Source organism: Onychomys torridus, chromosome 12 (assembly GCF_903995425.1).
Source record: "Onychomys torridus chromosome 12, mOncTor1.1, whole genome shotgun sequence".
NCBI lineage: Eukaryota > Metazoa > Chordata > Mammalia > Rodentia > Cricetidae > Onychomys > Onychomys torridus.
This window is the reverse complement of record NC_050454.1, coordinates 15367205-15382231: the sequence shown is the minus strand read 5'-3', so window position 1 is coordinate 15382231 and position 15027 is coordinate 15367205. Positions and strand designations below refer to the sequence as shown.

At 49.4% G+C, this 15027-nt stretch overlaps 1 protein-coding gene across 2 annotated transcripts in view; it reads right to left on the bottom strand.

Moving 5' to 3' along the window:
- Mylk (myosin light chain kinase) overlaps window positions 1-15027 on the bottom strand; it is a 250871-nt gene that overhangs the window by 55710 nt on the left and 180134 nt on the right. For both annotated transcript variants that reach the window (XM_036203911.1, XM_036203910.1), the window contains one exon: window positions 11793-11879. In XM_036203911.1, coding sequence (XP_036059804.1) covers window positions 11793-11879 — 87 coding nt within the window. The remainder of the gene's footprint in view (window positions 1-11792; window positions 11880-15027) is intronic.

Here is a 15027-nt window from a genome sequence, read left to right as displayed (position 1 = left end):
AAGTAGAGAGAAATACAGAGAAAGAGGGATTGGCTGGGGGAATACAGCTCAGTGTGGGGAGCACTTGCTGAGTGTAGTCAAGGCTCTTGGTTCAACCAAAAGCCACCCCTACACACACAGAAGGAAGAACACAGAAAAAGCAAACAGTAAAATGTTAATATACGAGGAATCTGGAGGATAGAATTGTTTGTAGTAAATCTTGCATTTTTTTTCTATAAGGCTGAAATTATTTCAAATTAAGAGTTAAATAGAAAGCTAAAAAAAAAAAAAAAAAAACAGTAAAGGGGCTGGAGAGATGGCTTAGGCGTTATGAGCACTTGATACTCTTACAGAGTATCTACAAGTTCAGTATCTAGCACCTACATGGTTATTCATAGCCATCTGTAATTCCAGGTCCAGGGGATCTGATGCCTTCTTCTGGCTTCAAAGGTACAAGGCACACATGTAGACAGACCCTCATCCACATAAAGTAAGTAAGTTAAAATTTTTTTTTCTAAAAATATCACTCAGTTGTTCAAGTGCAGAAGAGAGAATGCTGTGTTGGGAACACTGTCACAAGCTCATCATTGGGGAATGGGGGACCCAAGGCCCAATATGAACCTGGAGAATGGGGAGGAGCCCAGGTTAGCAATACATGATGGAGTCTCAAGCAGGGTGGTGTTTGGTGGGGGCTGGCTGGAGGAGATGGCTGTTATCACAGGAAGTTAAAATGAAGCTAGTGTGGCCATTTAAATTAAGGAAAAGAATTAGTTCCTCCATGGAACTAGTTTTAAGGACTTAATAACCCATACATGCTTCATGGCTATCACACAATGCAGGCACAGAACATGTCCATTGTTATGGAGCCCAAGATCTGGGTCTTTAGCCCAAATGATCAAGGAAACTTCTCACACACAGCTGCCATACTGGGTCTGAGCACCACCTGAGGGTGCTCAGACTCTCAGGGGCCAAGGATATCCAATTAGGATACTACCACCTCTTGAAAGGCACTTAGAAGGAGCACACAGAAAAGATGAATGAGAGACAGAGGGAGCATTAAAAGAATTTAGGGGACTAAACAAAGTGGAGGTACGATGGTACTCTGATATTTCTTGCTTAGAAACATGGGGAAAATTCTATCAGAGGAAAATGGAATGGGTGAGTGATTGATGAGTAGTTTGGCTTGGTCAAGTGGACTTGATGGATGAAAGTATTGATCTGTATGTAAGCTTCTAAGAGCCAGGGTCACAGTCCTGGGAGGTAAGGATTTCAGATTTAAGCTGTAATTAGAATGAGAGGTAGGAAGCTGGGTAAAAGATTGAGGGAAAAGAATGTGATGGAAGATGAGAAGGGCCAGGGTTTATCCCTGGAGATTCACTGCTGGTGACGGAGCAGGTTGTGGAAGGACCGGAAGAATAGAAAGAACGTCACTGTGAGCAACGGCAGAGGATAAATGTCGGGAAGGAGCTCCAGGTGTAACCAGAGCAAAGTTATGGATGATGCTGGAGGCCGGTGGGTCACATATCATATATACAAGGAAAACAGAGAGGGTAGGTGCCCAAGGAAATTCTAGCCAGTAACAAATCTGGTACTGAATGGACAAAGAAAAACTTCCAGAGGGAAGATAAATGTGGGAGGTAAGAGGAGAGGGGAAAAAAGAAGAAAGAGGCCAAGGGAAGAACAGGACCGATCTCCTCATAAGGAGCAAGCCTCCTGTCCAAAGAACCCAGAGGACTGTTGTTACCACTCCCATGCATGTGCTGAAGCTGTTACACACACACACACACACACACACACACACACACACACACACACACACACACCAGTACTTCAGAATGAGGCTGCCTCAGACACAGGGCCTTGGAAGAGGTGATGATTACATTAACACAGGTCGTTCGGGTAGGCCCTAGTCCAATCTGACCGGTGACTTCACAGAAAGGGGGGGAGGGAGAAAGGAGGAGAAGAAGGAAAGGGGGAGGGAGAGGAAGAGAGAGTAGGAAGGGGGACAGGGAAGGAAGGAGGAGAGGGGGAACCCAACTGAGCAGACCTGCACACACAGAAGGAACCACGTGAGGAGGGAGAAGACAGCCATCTGCAAGCCAGAGGAGAAAGACCTTGATCTTGGATTTCTGGCCTGTGTTTCAGCCACTCTGTCCACCATCTTGCTATGGGAGCCCTAGCAGATCACTGTAGTTAGCTGTCGGTGAGCTCCTGCTGAGAGGGTGGGAGTGGATGGGAAGGAGAAGACAGTCCTGGGGGTGCGAACTTGGGGTACACAAGGAGGAGGACACTATGAAACCAGAGGCTACAAAGCCCCCCCCCCATGCTCCCCATGCTTATTAGCCCTGCAAAACCTATGCGGCTAGAAGCTAGCCCCAAATAATAGATCTTTGGATGTTAGTGTTAGATGGGATTGAAGGCCACATCTTAAATTTGTTCTATAAATTTGTGACTATTGCTGTTTGCATTTGTTAGCATTTGAAGCTGCTTTGGTTCTATCAGCAAAAACAACTTTAAATGTCAACAGCGTTCTGTATGCTGTAGATAGTCCATGTGACCATCTGTAGGAATCCATTAACGGTTTTCTGTGCACGCAGGAAAAGCTGAGTCACAGGATTCTAACACTTGGTTTCTGGGAGGAAGCGTCTCACAGGTGTGCTACTCTGAGCAAATGCAGGCAGACTACCTCACCGTGTCTCCTTCTCATGAAAGAGGGAGCTGGGGTCTCATGGAAGTCTGGCCGCTTCCCAAGTTCATGAAGCCCCATGCGGCTCGGCTAGAAACAGAGTCACTGACCATCGTGTATCCGGCTGCTCTGCTACTTTTAGCATACCTACTCCACCATCCAAGGCAAGCCTCTGAAACCTTTCTCTGTTCCTGTGCAGAGGGGCTAAGGCTCTACAGCGGGACTTGGGTTCAAATACTGCCCCGTCACGAGCTAAGCGGAGGGGCTTAAAGCATGTTATATAACCTCTCAGCACTTCAGTTTCCTATTTAAATAGTAGTCTGAGGAAGGCTAACAAGTTGGTTCAATGGGGAAAGGTGCTTACTGCCAAGCCTGATGACCAGAGTCTGATCCTCAGGGCTGACCCAGTAGGAGGAAACCAACAGTCTCAAGTTGTCCCCTGACTCCACAACAGAGCCATGGCATGTGCACACATATGTATGCATATATAATAAACAAATAAATGTATGTAGTAAAAATCTACAAAAAAAGTTTGAGAAGTATAAATAATTTTTTTTTGAAACAGAAAAATACAGCACACAGCGCATGCTCTGCACTGGTCCCTTCCCTACTCAGTCCTCTTTCCCAAACAAGCAGATCCCAAAGGACGTCTCTGCCCTCTGAGACAAATTTAGCTCCTCCAGTTATTTGGAATGTGATGGTTAATCTTGATTGGAATCACCTAGGAGACACCCCTGGGTAGGTCTGTGAGTATGTTTCCAGAGAGGTTCAACTAAGGAGCAACCTCAACCTGGATGTGGCAACTACAGGGCAGGGCCACTGATGGAGTCAGAAAGGAAGGGAGCTGAACACCAGCATCACCTCTCTGCTTTCTGACCTCGGATGCGATGTGATCAGCTGCCAATGCCCCTACCGCCGTGGCTAGAGCTGCATCATGATGGACTCCATCCTCAAACTGGGAGCCACATAAACCCTTCCTTCCTTAAGTGACTTTCATCGCATATGCTATCATAGCAAAGGGAAAAGTCACTAATGCAGTAACTGACCCTGGTGGCCCGCTCAGCTGGCATCCTCACATGAACTCCATGTCACTGCACCTTTTTGTCCTCCTCAGCTCGGGTCCCTAGTAAATGCTCTTGTCGGTCCAAAATTCTCAGTAGAGATAAACTGATCACTAATGAGTTTCCACTTCTCCAGACTCACCCTTCTTATTTATTATTTTATTAGCCCCTTTGTCTCTCATCCTATCTCCAACACCCCGAAATTTCTACACCAGCCACTCTGGGAGAGGAACATCCTACAACAATAAGGAAATCCACCATCTTTGCAAATCCCATGATGGCTATGGGCTACAGGGTAAGGAGGGGACAGAGTGCCCTCCACCTGTTGTCTCTGAGGCTTCCTTCGGTCACTCTCTCCTGCCCATGTCTTCCCTGGAGCCAGGCCTTTCTTCTAAGCCTACACCTCAGTGTCTAACCTCCTAGACATCACCTCCCCAGAAGATGCCGAACCCATACATACATCAAGCCTCCCTGCCCGAAATCAAACCCAGGGCCTTCTCCCCAGACCGCTTCTTGTCCCATGTCCTCCGAGAGTCTCTCCTTGCCCATAGCCTGTCACCAGTGCTCATCAACCCTATCTGGACACCCCCCCCCTCCCCGGCCCCCCCACCCCCGCATTCACCGTCAGTGCCCTATTCTAACCTCAGTACCATCCCAGGGCCCTGTGCCCCCTCATCTTTGCCCTAAGACATCTGCCATATTGGGACCAAAGTGACTTTTCTCAAATATAAACCTGAAGTCTCTCTACTGTTACAACCTCTCTAGTGGCTGCCCGCTACCACTCAGGACCAAGTCCATCTGGTCTTACAAGGTCCTTGAGACCAGCTCTGGTTTTCATCTCCAGTACTCCTTCCTGTGTCCTCTATTCTCAATGTCCACGGTTCTCAAATTTCAGTGTGCCTTGTGGTCACCTAGAGGGTTTCCAGGTTTCCAGCGGCCACTGGTCAGCTGTGTACTGGTCTTTAGGCGATGCTCCTCTGCACTACACACTTAGCATCTCCCCGTTTCTGCACACTAGCACGGTGCCATGGGCTCTCTGTACATGCTGACACCATTGGCTGACACCAGCAGCCCTCAGCTCAGGCATGCTAGCTCCATGAAGAGCTCATGGCCCTCCTAGTGGGTCTGTCCCAGTCCCCATCCAGTTCAGACACCTACTCACAAAATGTACACACCAAGTTCCCAGGAGACAGCAAAAAGTATCCCCTGCTGTACCTCCAGGGCCCTGGTGTCAAACTGGGCATGGGCTTGCTAAGTAGCTATGAAAGGACGGAGACCATTAGATCTCTGGGAACCTGGGACTTTCTAATGCATTGATGCTGAGATATAGCCAGGCTGTGCAAATCTTATTGCAACTTTCCACATTACGTGTGTGCTCGGTCCTTGAAAAAAACCTGCCAGGAGCTGAGCTTTCTACTCTACATGGGAGATTGAGGCTAGAAATGAAACCGCCCAATAAGGTCACAAATAAAAGTAAAGAATCGGGAAACTTCCTAGGAAAGCTGAGGCATTGCTGGAAGAGATTTGCTCCTCGTAACTGATTCTGGTAATGTCTTTTGCTTCTTTCTGCCCAAGCCTAAACTAGTACTGGCCTCGAGAACCTTCCTTCTGTCCTAGATGGGTCAGTCTCTCATGGAAGTTTCTAGATGGCTCAATGTGAAGGCAAATGAGTACTCCTTTCTTATTCTTGCAGAGTGAGAAGGACCAGTTAAGGAGCTAGTGTTAACAGCAGCCTTGGGTACAGGCAGGTCCCTGGATCTCTGTCTCTCTGGGGACATTTCCCTTTTTAGGTAGTTAACTATAAATAGGCATCAAACCCTTTAAAATTCCCAAAATCAGCATGGACTGTCTGCTCAAGGCTCCTGGGATTGACACAGGCTGGGTAAGGAAAAGGCAGAGCCACCCCTGAGGCTGGTAAGAGAGCCTGGGGCTAGAGGGCCAAGTCCTAATGACCCCCACTGAGAAAGGCTCAAGGCACCCGAGTAACTGTCCTCACACCTGCTGACTCCTAGTACATTATTACATACATGTGAAGACACATGGGTTGTTTTTCCCAGAATTAACATCTCTAGGCAAATTGCCCACTCACCTCCCTTCAGAGCAAAGACAGTCATGTTAGAAGATTCCAGAGGAACACAACTCCTCTTGTTGCCTCAAGTTCTTATTCCCAAACCACAGTTGTGAAAGAGGGGGCTAGCACCGCCAGGCTAGCAGGCCCATGGCTGCCTGTCAGGCTCTTACCAGCTGCTTCCGGGAAGGACCGACATTGCTGGTTAATCAGCTCACTTGAGATACCGAAAAAGCTGACGGAGGACCTAAGTGGCAGCCCAGTGAGGGGCCATCACGGTGTCCCATGCATGTGCATGGGTGCATGTGGGGGACTGTCAGTCAGATGTCAACACTGCAAAGAGTTGGTGCCTGCTTTCGGGGGGCATTTGTAAAAGCATCCTAACTATTCTCCATGGGCCCCACACTTTTCAGTGTTAGGCAAGTCTTGATGCCAAATCCCCAACTTCTTCTAGATTTCCTTTCAGCCCTGTGGAATCTATCAGGATTTAACATGTCCCGTGACCCACAGAGGATGTTTAAAAACAGATTTTCCCCAGAGAAGACCAAGAAGACTGGTCAACATGTCTGATATCCCTAGATATTTTCAAGTCGAGAAGACTTTCAGTTTCACAGAGGCATGTAAGATAGGCCAAAACAAAGGAAAACACTGTAATCAGAAAGAGTCCACTGTGGTCACCAGGAGGTCCATATGCACCACCCTCCAGAGGTGAGTGTCCAGGCTAGGCACAGACTCCAAAGGGAAACTGCACCTGAGTTGTCCCTAAGTCACAGAAGAGTGAAGGCAGGGCCCTTAAAGGAGGAGGAACTCCTGTGTTGATTAGGAAAATGAAATACTGTGGACCCAACTCAAATAATGTTATGCTAAGCTGTAAAACCAATGGATGCTCACTGTCTCTTTATTCAGACCCCAAGCTTGTCACCATGCTGACATGCTTCATCTGTACTTTACTCTTTTTAACTTATATTTTCTGAAACCATCTTTCAAGCTTGATGAATCCATCCTTCAAATAATATGCTTGCCTTCCTCTACATAAAACTCACAAGAATTCTACTGGCTAATGAGATCCCCCTCCAGTAGGAGCACCCCAAAGTTGGGTTTTAGGCTCCAAGCCACCTTCTCTGCAGGATGCCTCCATCACTGTGTAAGCCCAGATGTGCTTCTGTAGCCTCAGATGCCTCCATGCATACGTAGTTAGTTAGGAAGACAGCCAGCTTCACCTGAACTGTGTTCCTCACAACTCTCCATCAGTGTCCTGATGTCCTAGCTGGATATGGTTAAGGCCAGCCATGGAAGGTGTTCACTGGCTGTTGAGGAAACCATGTCCTAAAGGGACGAAGGGCTCCCTGTTTAACTAGTTGAAGAACCAAGACTTCTGTTTCCCGCTGTCTTGCCCCATGGCTTTCTTGCTATGACTCATGTCTGAGCAAGTCCCTGGAAGTGATCATAGCAAGCCAACTTCTGGACACATGGAGGTTCACTGAGGTGTTCCTGTCTCTCAGTGGCTAACTCAGCTCAGGCCGAGACCAGAGTGCTTCTCTCTGGGCCTGTGCACTGCTCCCATTTTATCTCCCAAACAAGAAGAGGAGTCATCTCTGTGAGAGGGAGCAGGGAAAGTCAACCAGGGATGCTGATATTAGATTTTCACCAGGAAGAGAAGATAGCCATAATAGACATTATTGGGCCAAGAGGCAAACACGGAGGAGGGTAGACTGTGGGCGGGTTAGCTAGCAATGTTGGTTAAGTGTCAAAGTCCCCGATTCCAACAATTCCATTGTGGTTATATTCTTAGGAGACACACACCGAGTAAGAAATTAAGGTATGGGTAACTGCGTTAAAATGGTGTCTGCCTATCTATATGAAGATTACAAATATATGCACAGAGAATGATAACGCCATGGGATAGGATGAAAACAACTCTTAAGTACAGGAAATAGAAGAGTTCTCAGAACTGCTCTTGTACTTTTTCTGTAACTTTGAAATGCTATCAAAATGGCAGTTTTAAGGGTCCCATTGAGAGGCCCTCAGCAAACAGTGACAGGCAGGTCTCTAGATCCAGGGACACGTGTCCATGCTTTTCCTTTGTCTCCTTCCAGGCTCCTGCCACCCCTGCCACCCCACCTCCTCCTGCTGCCACTGTGGCCCGGGGAAAGAACTGTTAGCCTTTGTGTCGGTGTGGACAACGTGGAACAAAGCCCGGTCTCCAGCAAGGTGGAGGGGGGGTGTGTGGCAGGAAGACACCACCACAGTTCCATTCCTTCCCAGCTAGGAGACACCAGGCAGGACAGTCTCATCTCTAAGGCTCAGTTTTGCTTCTCTATGAAATGGGAGCAGCTGGTATTTGTAAGACAGTGAGGGCTTGGCCACGGTCACGTGGCGGGAGTTGAGGACATGATGCCTGTGCGCGGCACTCCGGACATGGGTTCTGTTGGACTCAGCTCTCCTCCCACCTTCCCCTCCAGCATCTGCACAATTTCTCCCTCAAGCTCCCAGCTGCCTCTCCTCCCCTGCCAATGTTATCATTCTTCAAACCACATAAACGACATTCCTCTCCCTGCTTCAAAACTTGGTTCTGAGTTTTCCTCACCTCAAACACTCTCAAACTTCCTCCCATGTTTGTGGCTTGTGACTCGGGTGACTGGCGGGTTAACAAGGACTTCAGTCATGGGGGGAGGCCTAGGGGTGCACTGCCTGGCTTCTTCCTCATGCTACAGTGAGGCTTGGGGGCTCCCAGGCAAGTGTGGTCAACACTGTCCACTTCTACACCCAACAGCTGGCTCATAGGAGGGATAAACCATCCCTGGGGATAGGCGGGTGTATGGAGAGGGGTCTGGCTATGCTCTGTTTGACAGGAAAGTCCCTCGCCATTTCCTCAGGAAAGATGGATTTCCTCCTTAGATTAGGTACTTCACAATCTTGACAAAACCACACGTATGTCCACAGAAAAACCGCTCATGGAATCCAACGTGTCTGGGAATGAGGATAACCATGCTAACGGATAGGGCATGTGATGAGGGCATACGGACTACATGTGTGATTCCATCTCAGCAGGGAAGAAAAACCCTTGCTGTTGAGGTGTTTGTGTATTAACATACATATAAAGTGACAGAAGAGAGCGAATGGGTGTATGAACGAAACAGGGGATAGAAGAGGGTTTTCACATTGCACTCGGTATATTCATGTATGTTTAAAAATGCTCAGTGAGAATGCATGCACATATAACTTAAGCAACTACTAAGCAAATTATACCCCAAAGAATAAAAGAACTGGGGACACAGACCTAAAAGACACCACCTTCACTTCCTGTCCCTGGGAACAGCCACCTTGTCAGAAGGCTCTAAGGACCAACTTTGGTGGTGTCCCTTAGGCATGTGGAGGGGCAACCAAAGCCATAACTTAATGCACAGAGTGACAACAGGCTTAGGGTGGTGGGGACAGAGTAGACAAGCCAGCATAGTGGGGCAAAGTGGCCATCAGGGTGCATGGGGTGAGACGTCTGTCACTGGACCACAGAGGAGTGCAGCTACCTTTGCAGACAGTGGGTGGAATTGATCCGGTAGTGACCGTTTTTCCGTGGAGTCCAAACACTTCCTGCCAGCTCTGCTCTCCCCACTTAAGGCTACCTCCATGGGGTGTCTTGCTATCAGGGCAGTAACGTGAGGGCTCCTGGGTGACTCTGCACACTTCACAGGGGCAGCAGGCGTACCCCCTGCTGCTCTGAACCAACCATGGATAGCAGGGACAGCTTCCCACTGAAAGGCAGATTTTTAGTCTGGCCGCACGCTGGGACAATCCAGGAACATGAACACGGAATCCCAGCCGCCACGCTAGAGTTTCTGTTTAATTGATCTGGGGGCAGCCTGGGCATGGTGGTTTCCCAGTCCTACAGGTGAATCTGATCCACAGCTCTTGCTGCCATCCAGGACTCCAGAGTGTAATGATGACAACTTAGCTGGGGTTTTCCAAGGCCTCCTGCTCTGCAGGGCAGAGTGCCCAGTGCTGGGTCTGCTCATTGTCTCACGGTCTCACCACACTTGTTTTTCTCCACACTCATGCTCTGACCCTGCCTCACCCTCCTCAGGACTGCACAGAGCGGGGTTCCAGACCTGAAGATGGGGTGGCTGGAACACCTCATCACATCTCGTGTCACAGACCCTGCTGTTCTTCTAAGAGCAACACTTTATTTGCTCATGTTTCTCCACAGTTAGCCCAGCAAGGCCCAGGCAGCAGTTTTGGAGAATAACACTACTAACTCATTCCTCCCAGGTCCGTGTGACTGTTCCCGGGCTTTTACCAGCTCATTAAAATCTCCTCGGAACAGTCCTGACTCCTCTACTGTCTGAGTGGATCTCACTTTGTGTAAACATCTAGGAGGAATTATAACTTCACTTTGGCTACCCCACCATGAAGGCTCTGGACCTCTGACCCTTCCATCCGATTAGCTGTGTTCCAAGAGCTCATCAGCAGCAAGGCCAATACGCAGCTTTACAAAGAGAAGAATCAGGCAGTCATAAAACACGGCCTTACAATGGAGAGAAAAGTGATCTTTGGAACAATGGGGCCCGATCACTTCTCTCTACTAGTAGAAGTGAGAGCTTATCTTCTGTTTTTGTTTTCTGTTCTACTTTTGAAAACTTACTTTTTTGAAAGTCTCACTCTGTAGCCCAGGCTGGCATAGAACTCACTATGTAGCCCAGGCTGGCCTCACCTCAGCTTCTCAAATATTGGGATTCCAAGTGCGCATCATGCCTTTCTGTTTATTTTAAAGCTTAGAGTGTTCCGGGGATGGTCAGGCAACTCTGTGCCCTATAAAACTAGAGATATCACAAGGCAGTTCTGCTAATAAAAACCACACTAATAAGCACAGCAGAAGACGGGGCTGCATTATGGCTTTTGAGGGCTTTAGGAACGTCTGTGTCTATCATTAGATGATTTTATTTGATAGGTATTATATTTTGATTATGTAGTATACAACTGCTCTGGTATAAAGATGAATAAATTAATATACATTTCAAATACTATCTTGAAACATTTTGTTTTGTTTTTTAATTGCAGTCATATAGGTGCCAAAATAGCATGTGCCCTAAGTACCCCGTCTATAGATATTCTGGCCATGGAGGAAGCCCAGATCAGGAAGGAGGTAGCCATGTACAGTTTCGGTTATACCCATGCCTTTTCTCCCTGGCTACGTCTAACACACTGACATCTGACTCTGAATGACACCAGTGAGGTCCTTCCATGGACACAGCATGTCATCCTGAGGGCTGGGTTGGCCTTCAGGGAACACATGAGGACATACAGGTATATCTCTAAGGTGCCAGGAAGGAGTCAGTCAAGGTGGAAGTTGGATGTTCTGGAAAGTTACTGAGGCGGCCGGAGTGGAAATCTGCCAGAAAGTTGCCCATGGAGAGGTGCCCAAAGGCACGAGAAAGGAAAGGGGGTGGGGCTCCCCAGGACTCAGTGAGGAGCTCTACATGGAATAGCTGTTAGGGAGTGGGGCAGAGCATGAGGTGGCAGTCAGGGTGCACACGGGACTGCACCTGTGCACACACAGTAGATTTGTCCAGGGCAGGACCACATGAGAGGCTCACGTGTGGGAGTCTATAGGCATTGGGGACCATCGGCCATTTCTGCTGATGTCATAAGGACAGAGGAACTGCTTAAGAAGGTTCCCTTGACAGGACAGAGTCAACACAAAGATGAGGAACAGCTCCCATGGGGGCGTCTAGGGGGCAAGCAAAAAGTGATGCAGGAGGCAGGGAGGGCTGTGGTTAGGAAGACAGAGAACTCGTGTGACAGCCCCAGGCTGCAGGTGGGGTGGGGAGAGCCTGGCAGGGGTTGAGAAAAGGTCGTTGGCTCAGGAATCAGGAGGACATAGGGTACTCAAGGGGATGGTCAGGAGCTTGTCCTCAAGATGTTCAAGACAGAGCTGGTGACCAGGAAGCAGGGCCTGTGCCACCAATCCTGCCTTTGTATGGCGAAGCTGAGAGGTACTTACTCTCTGTTCCTAGCACAGGGGGAAGAGAGCTCTTGGGTCTCCGGGATTTCATCTCCGGGACCTTGGTGTTCTCACCGGCCCGAGCATCTGGAACAAATAAAAGAAACACAAACATCAGTCAGGAGCTGTCTGAGGAGCTGAGTAGAGGAGGCACTCCAGTTAGAACCCTACCTTGACCCTAGTTGGCCCACCCACCCTACATTCCACTCAGAGGCCCTCTGTGCCCGCTGAGGGGCGCCTGCATCAGGCCCTTCCTCCAGGGAAACACCAAAGAAGGAGAGCCTGCCCAACGGCCCTGATAAATCAGGTGGCTGGGACAGTCACCCAGCAGGATGGATGGCCAGGCTAGGGAGCCAGTTACTGCTCTCTGCTGTAGCAGCAGAGAGGGCCAGGACTGAGGCCACTTAGCAGGGCCTAGGCCTCCATGCCCTTTGCTCTCCCTTCCCCCATCAGGCCTGGACTCACTGATTCAGATGTTCTACATTTCAAAGGCTCCCTGCAAATGGAGGGGGTCTCACACAGAGGATGAAGACTGAGCCCTACCTTTCCGGCTCATGGACTAAAAGGTGTTTGTGGCCTTTGATTTCTGAGACTTGCTTTTGCACTGAGCCAGTCCTGGCTAGGTGAAGGCTTCAGAGCAGACCGCTAGCATAGTCTCAGAGACCAAGGCTGGGACTCATTTAGAGGCTTTCAAGGCAGGTCTATGAGTCCCTGCGGTGGCCATTGGCTGAGGCAGGGCAGCAAGTTTCTTCTTCCAAGTTAAGGAAAAGCACAGATAATGTTGGGGGTCGGGGTAAGACTCTCTCTGTGCACAGAGGTGAACAGCACTGTGGGCTGGGGGAGGCGGGGCAGAAAAGGCTCTCCCTGGGTTCCCATAAGACTGGATTTTCACTTTGTGGGAAAACCACCCAGGACTTCGATAAGAAGCCGCTGGCTGAATGGCCATTACCAGGCTTGTGTTTTCACTACTTAGGGGAGAGGGTGGAAGGCTCCTCCCCCAAGTCCCTTCCTGTCCTTACCCTCCACTTCCTGCTCCCAAGGAGGAAGCTCCGAGGGAGGAGGGGATTTTCCAGCCAGGGCTCTGGCCACATTCCTGTGGCTTGGCTGGAGGAGAAGGGCTAACAGGCTGTCCCTGCCTCCAGGTTGAGCACCTCAGCTGGTCTTATCTAGACTGGGTTCCCTGTGAGAGGTGGTACTAGGAACACAGACTGCGTGGTTGTGGACATACACTCCCTAGTTCCTGGCTGTGTTTCTCCTGGATGACATCTGGGTCCCTGCAGGCTTTAGAATGTGCATCTGTCCCCACGACTCCTTTTATTGAGTCTTGTTTATGTAGGCTTCCTCCACCACATGCCTGTCCTCTCTATGAGCTGGGCAACCCAGTGATGGAAGGCTGCATAAGGGCACAACACAGGCTCCGTCAGGCGGCAGCTGAGAGATGTCAAGGTCAATCCCCTGTTGAAGACACCCAAAAGCCATGTACACACAACTATGGAAATCATTCCATTTGAGCTTCAATTGGGATTTTTCTAGCAGTATATGATGGGATGAGAGTAAAGGAAGGAAGGAAGGCAGAAGAAATCCTTTTAGGCAGAACTTGAAAAGCCAGCCCATACTCAGAGTGTTCACGTGGACACTCTGGAGGAACAGAGAGAGAGAGAGACCCCTGGGACTTTGAAGAAAGGTGCATTCAGAAATGTCTTGTCTTCCCTTTCCCAGGAGGAAAAATGAATGATAAAGTTTGTACGTAGTACTGAATTCCTGATTCAGTGTTCTTTTTCTCCTGGTAAGTTCCAGAGCAGAGAGGAGTCTGGGAAAGAGGATCAAAGTCCTTTTGCTGATATGTAAGCTGAGGCACAAGCAAGCAGAGGCCATGGGCCCAGTTTTCCTGGCTTCTGAAAGAGGGTGGTGGGATCGTGTGGATGCCTTTCCTCACGGGTCATGCCGGATGCTATTTTGGCTCATTTTGCCTGTCACTGTCACCCTTGAGTATTGGGGTGAATCATTTAAACTGCCCCATGCCTCTGCTTCCAGAGCTGTAGAAAGGGAACTGACATCTTTTCTAGCTCACTGCCTCCCAAAGCCCAGGAAAGGCAAAGCATAAGATGGTCTTTTGGAGAGATCAAAAGCACCCATTACCTAAATGAACGCATTCTTTTGTCAGCCATGTTGCCCTACCCTCCTCTAACGGGCTATTTAGCACCCTCTCACCTCAGCACGCCCTCTATCAGCTGGACTGGCCTCTGCAGTGCCCTTGGCTCTGGGGCGCACTGAGGGTTCACTAGAGGTGTGAGCTTCACCTGGTTTTGAGACAGCTTCACTCACTGCAACTTAGCTCCCCATCAGGCCCTGAAGAAAAGGGCTCAAGTTTCCTTTCCAAACCAGTCATCTCCCGACCCAGAGGCCCAGGGCGGGGTGGCGGGGGGGGGGGGAGCAGCACCCTCTACAATGCCAGTCATGTGGGGGCTGTGCATGCAGCAGGGGGCCCAGCCAGGAATACCGAGCTGCCTGGCCACTGTGAGAACCGCAGTGAGGAGGAATGGGCTGGAGGACCACGCGCTTAATCAAAACCAGCTTTGTGTGCACATGCTGCCTGGGGGATAAAAATAATAGCGATAAAAGTTTAAGAGCAGCTTGTATTTTCTGTCTATTTTAATCATTTTGTGATGAAACTGGGTTTTATTTCTAGATCTGGGCCCCAGGGCTGGAGTCCTCTCCTGGCCTGGTTGTGCCCCTAAAAAAAGTGTGGGGGTAGAAGATAGAGGTGTGGAAAAACAGGGGCTCCTAAAGAGATCAGGAGACCTGCCCTTACATGGACAATGCCTCACCCCTTCTATGGCTGGACTCAGGCCCCTGGGATACTTCCCCACTCCCTCCTAGACGTTGGATCCCTGGATTCTGACCCCAGGCCAGGGAGAAGGAGGCTTTGGGAAACTTCTCAGAGAGGATCTGAACTTCAGGAGGCTTAGGAATGGCAAAGCAGGGGCTGAGCTCCCACATCTCTTGGGATGGCTCATTTCTGGCTTGTCTCTCTGCCTAAGAGCAAGCAGCATCCTAGCACAGAGAATTCTGGTTGGAGAAATGAGAACTCTTTTCTGGCTGTGTTGTTTAAGGGTGATGAGCCCTTGGATGAGCTCCTAAACTCCAAGAACAGAGCCTCCCTCGTTAGGAAAAACAACATCTCGGCAGAAGAGTGAAGAGTAGCAAATAATAAGTGAGGAGCCAGCGAGATGCC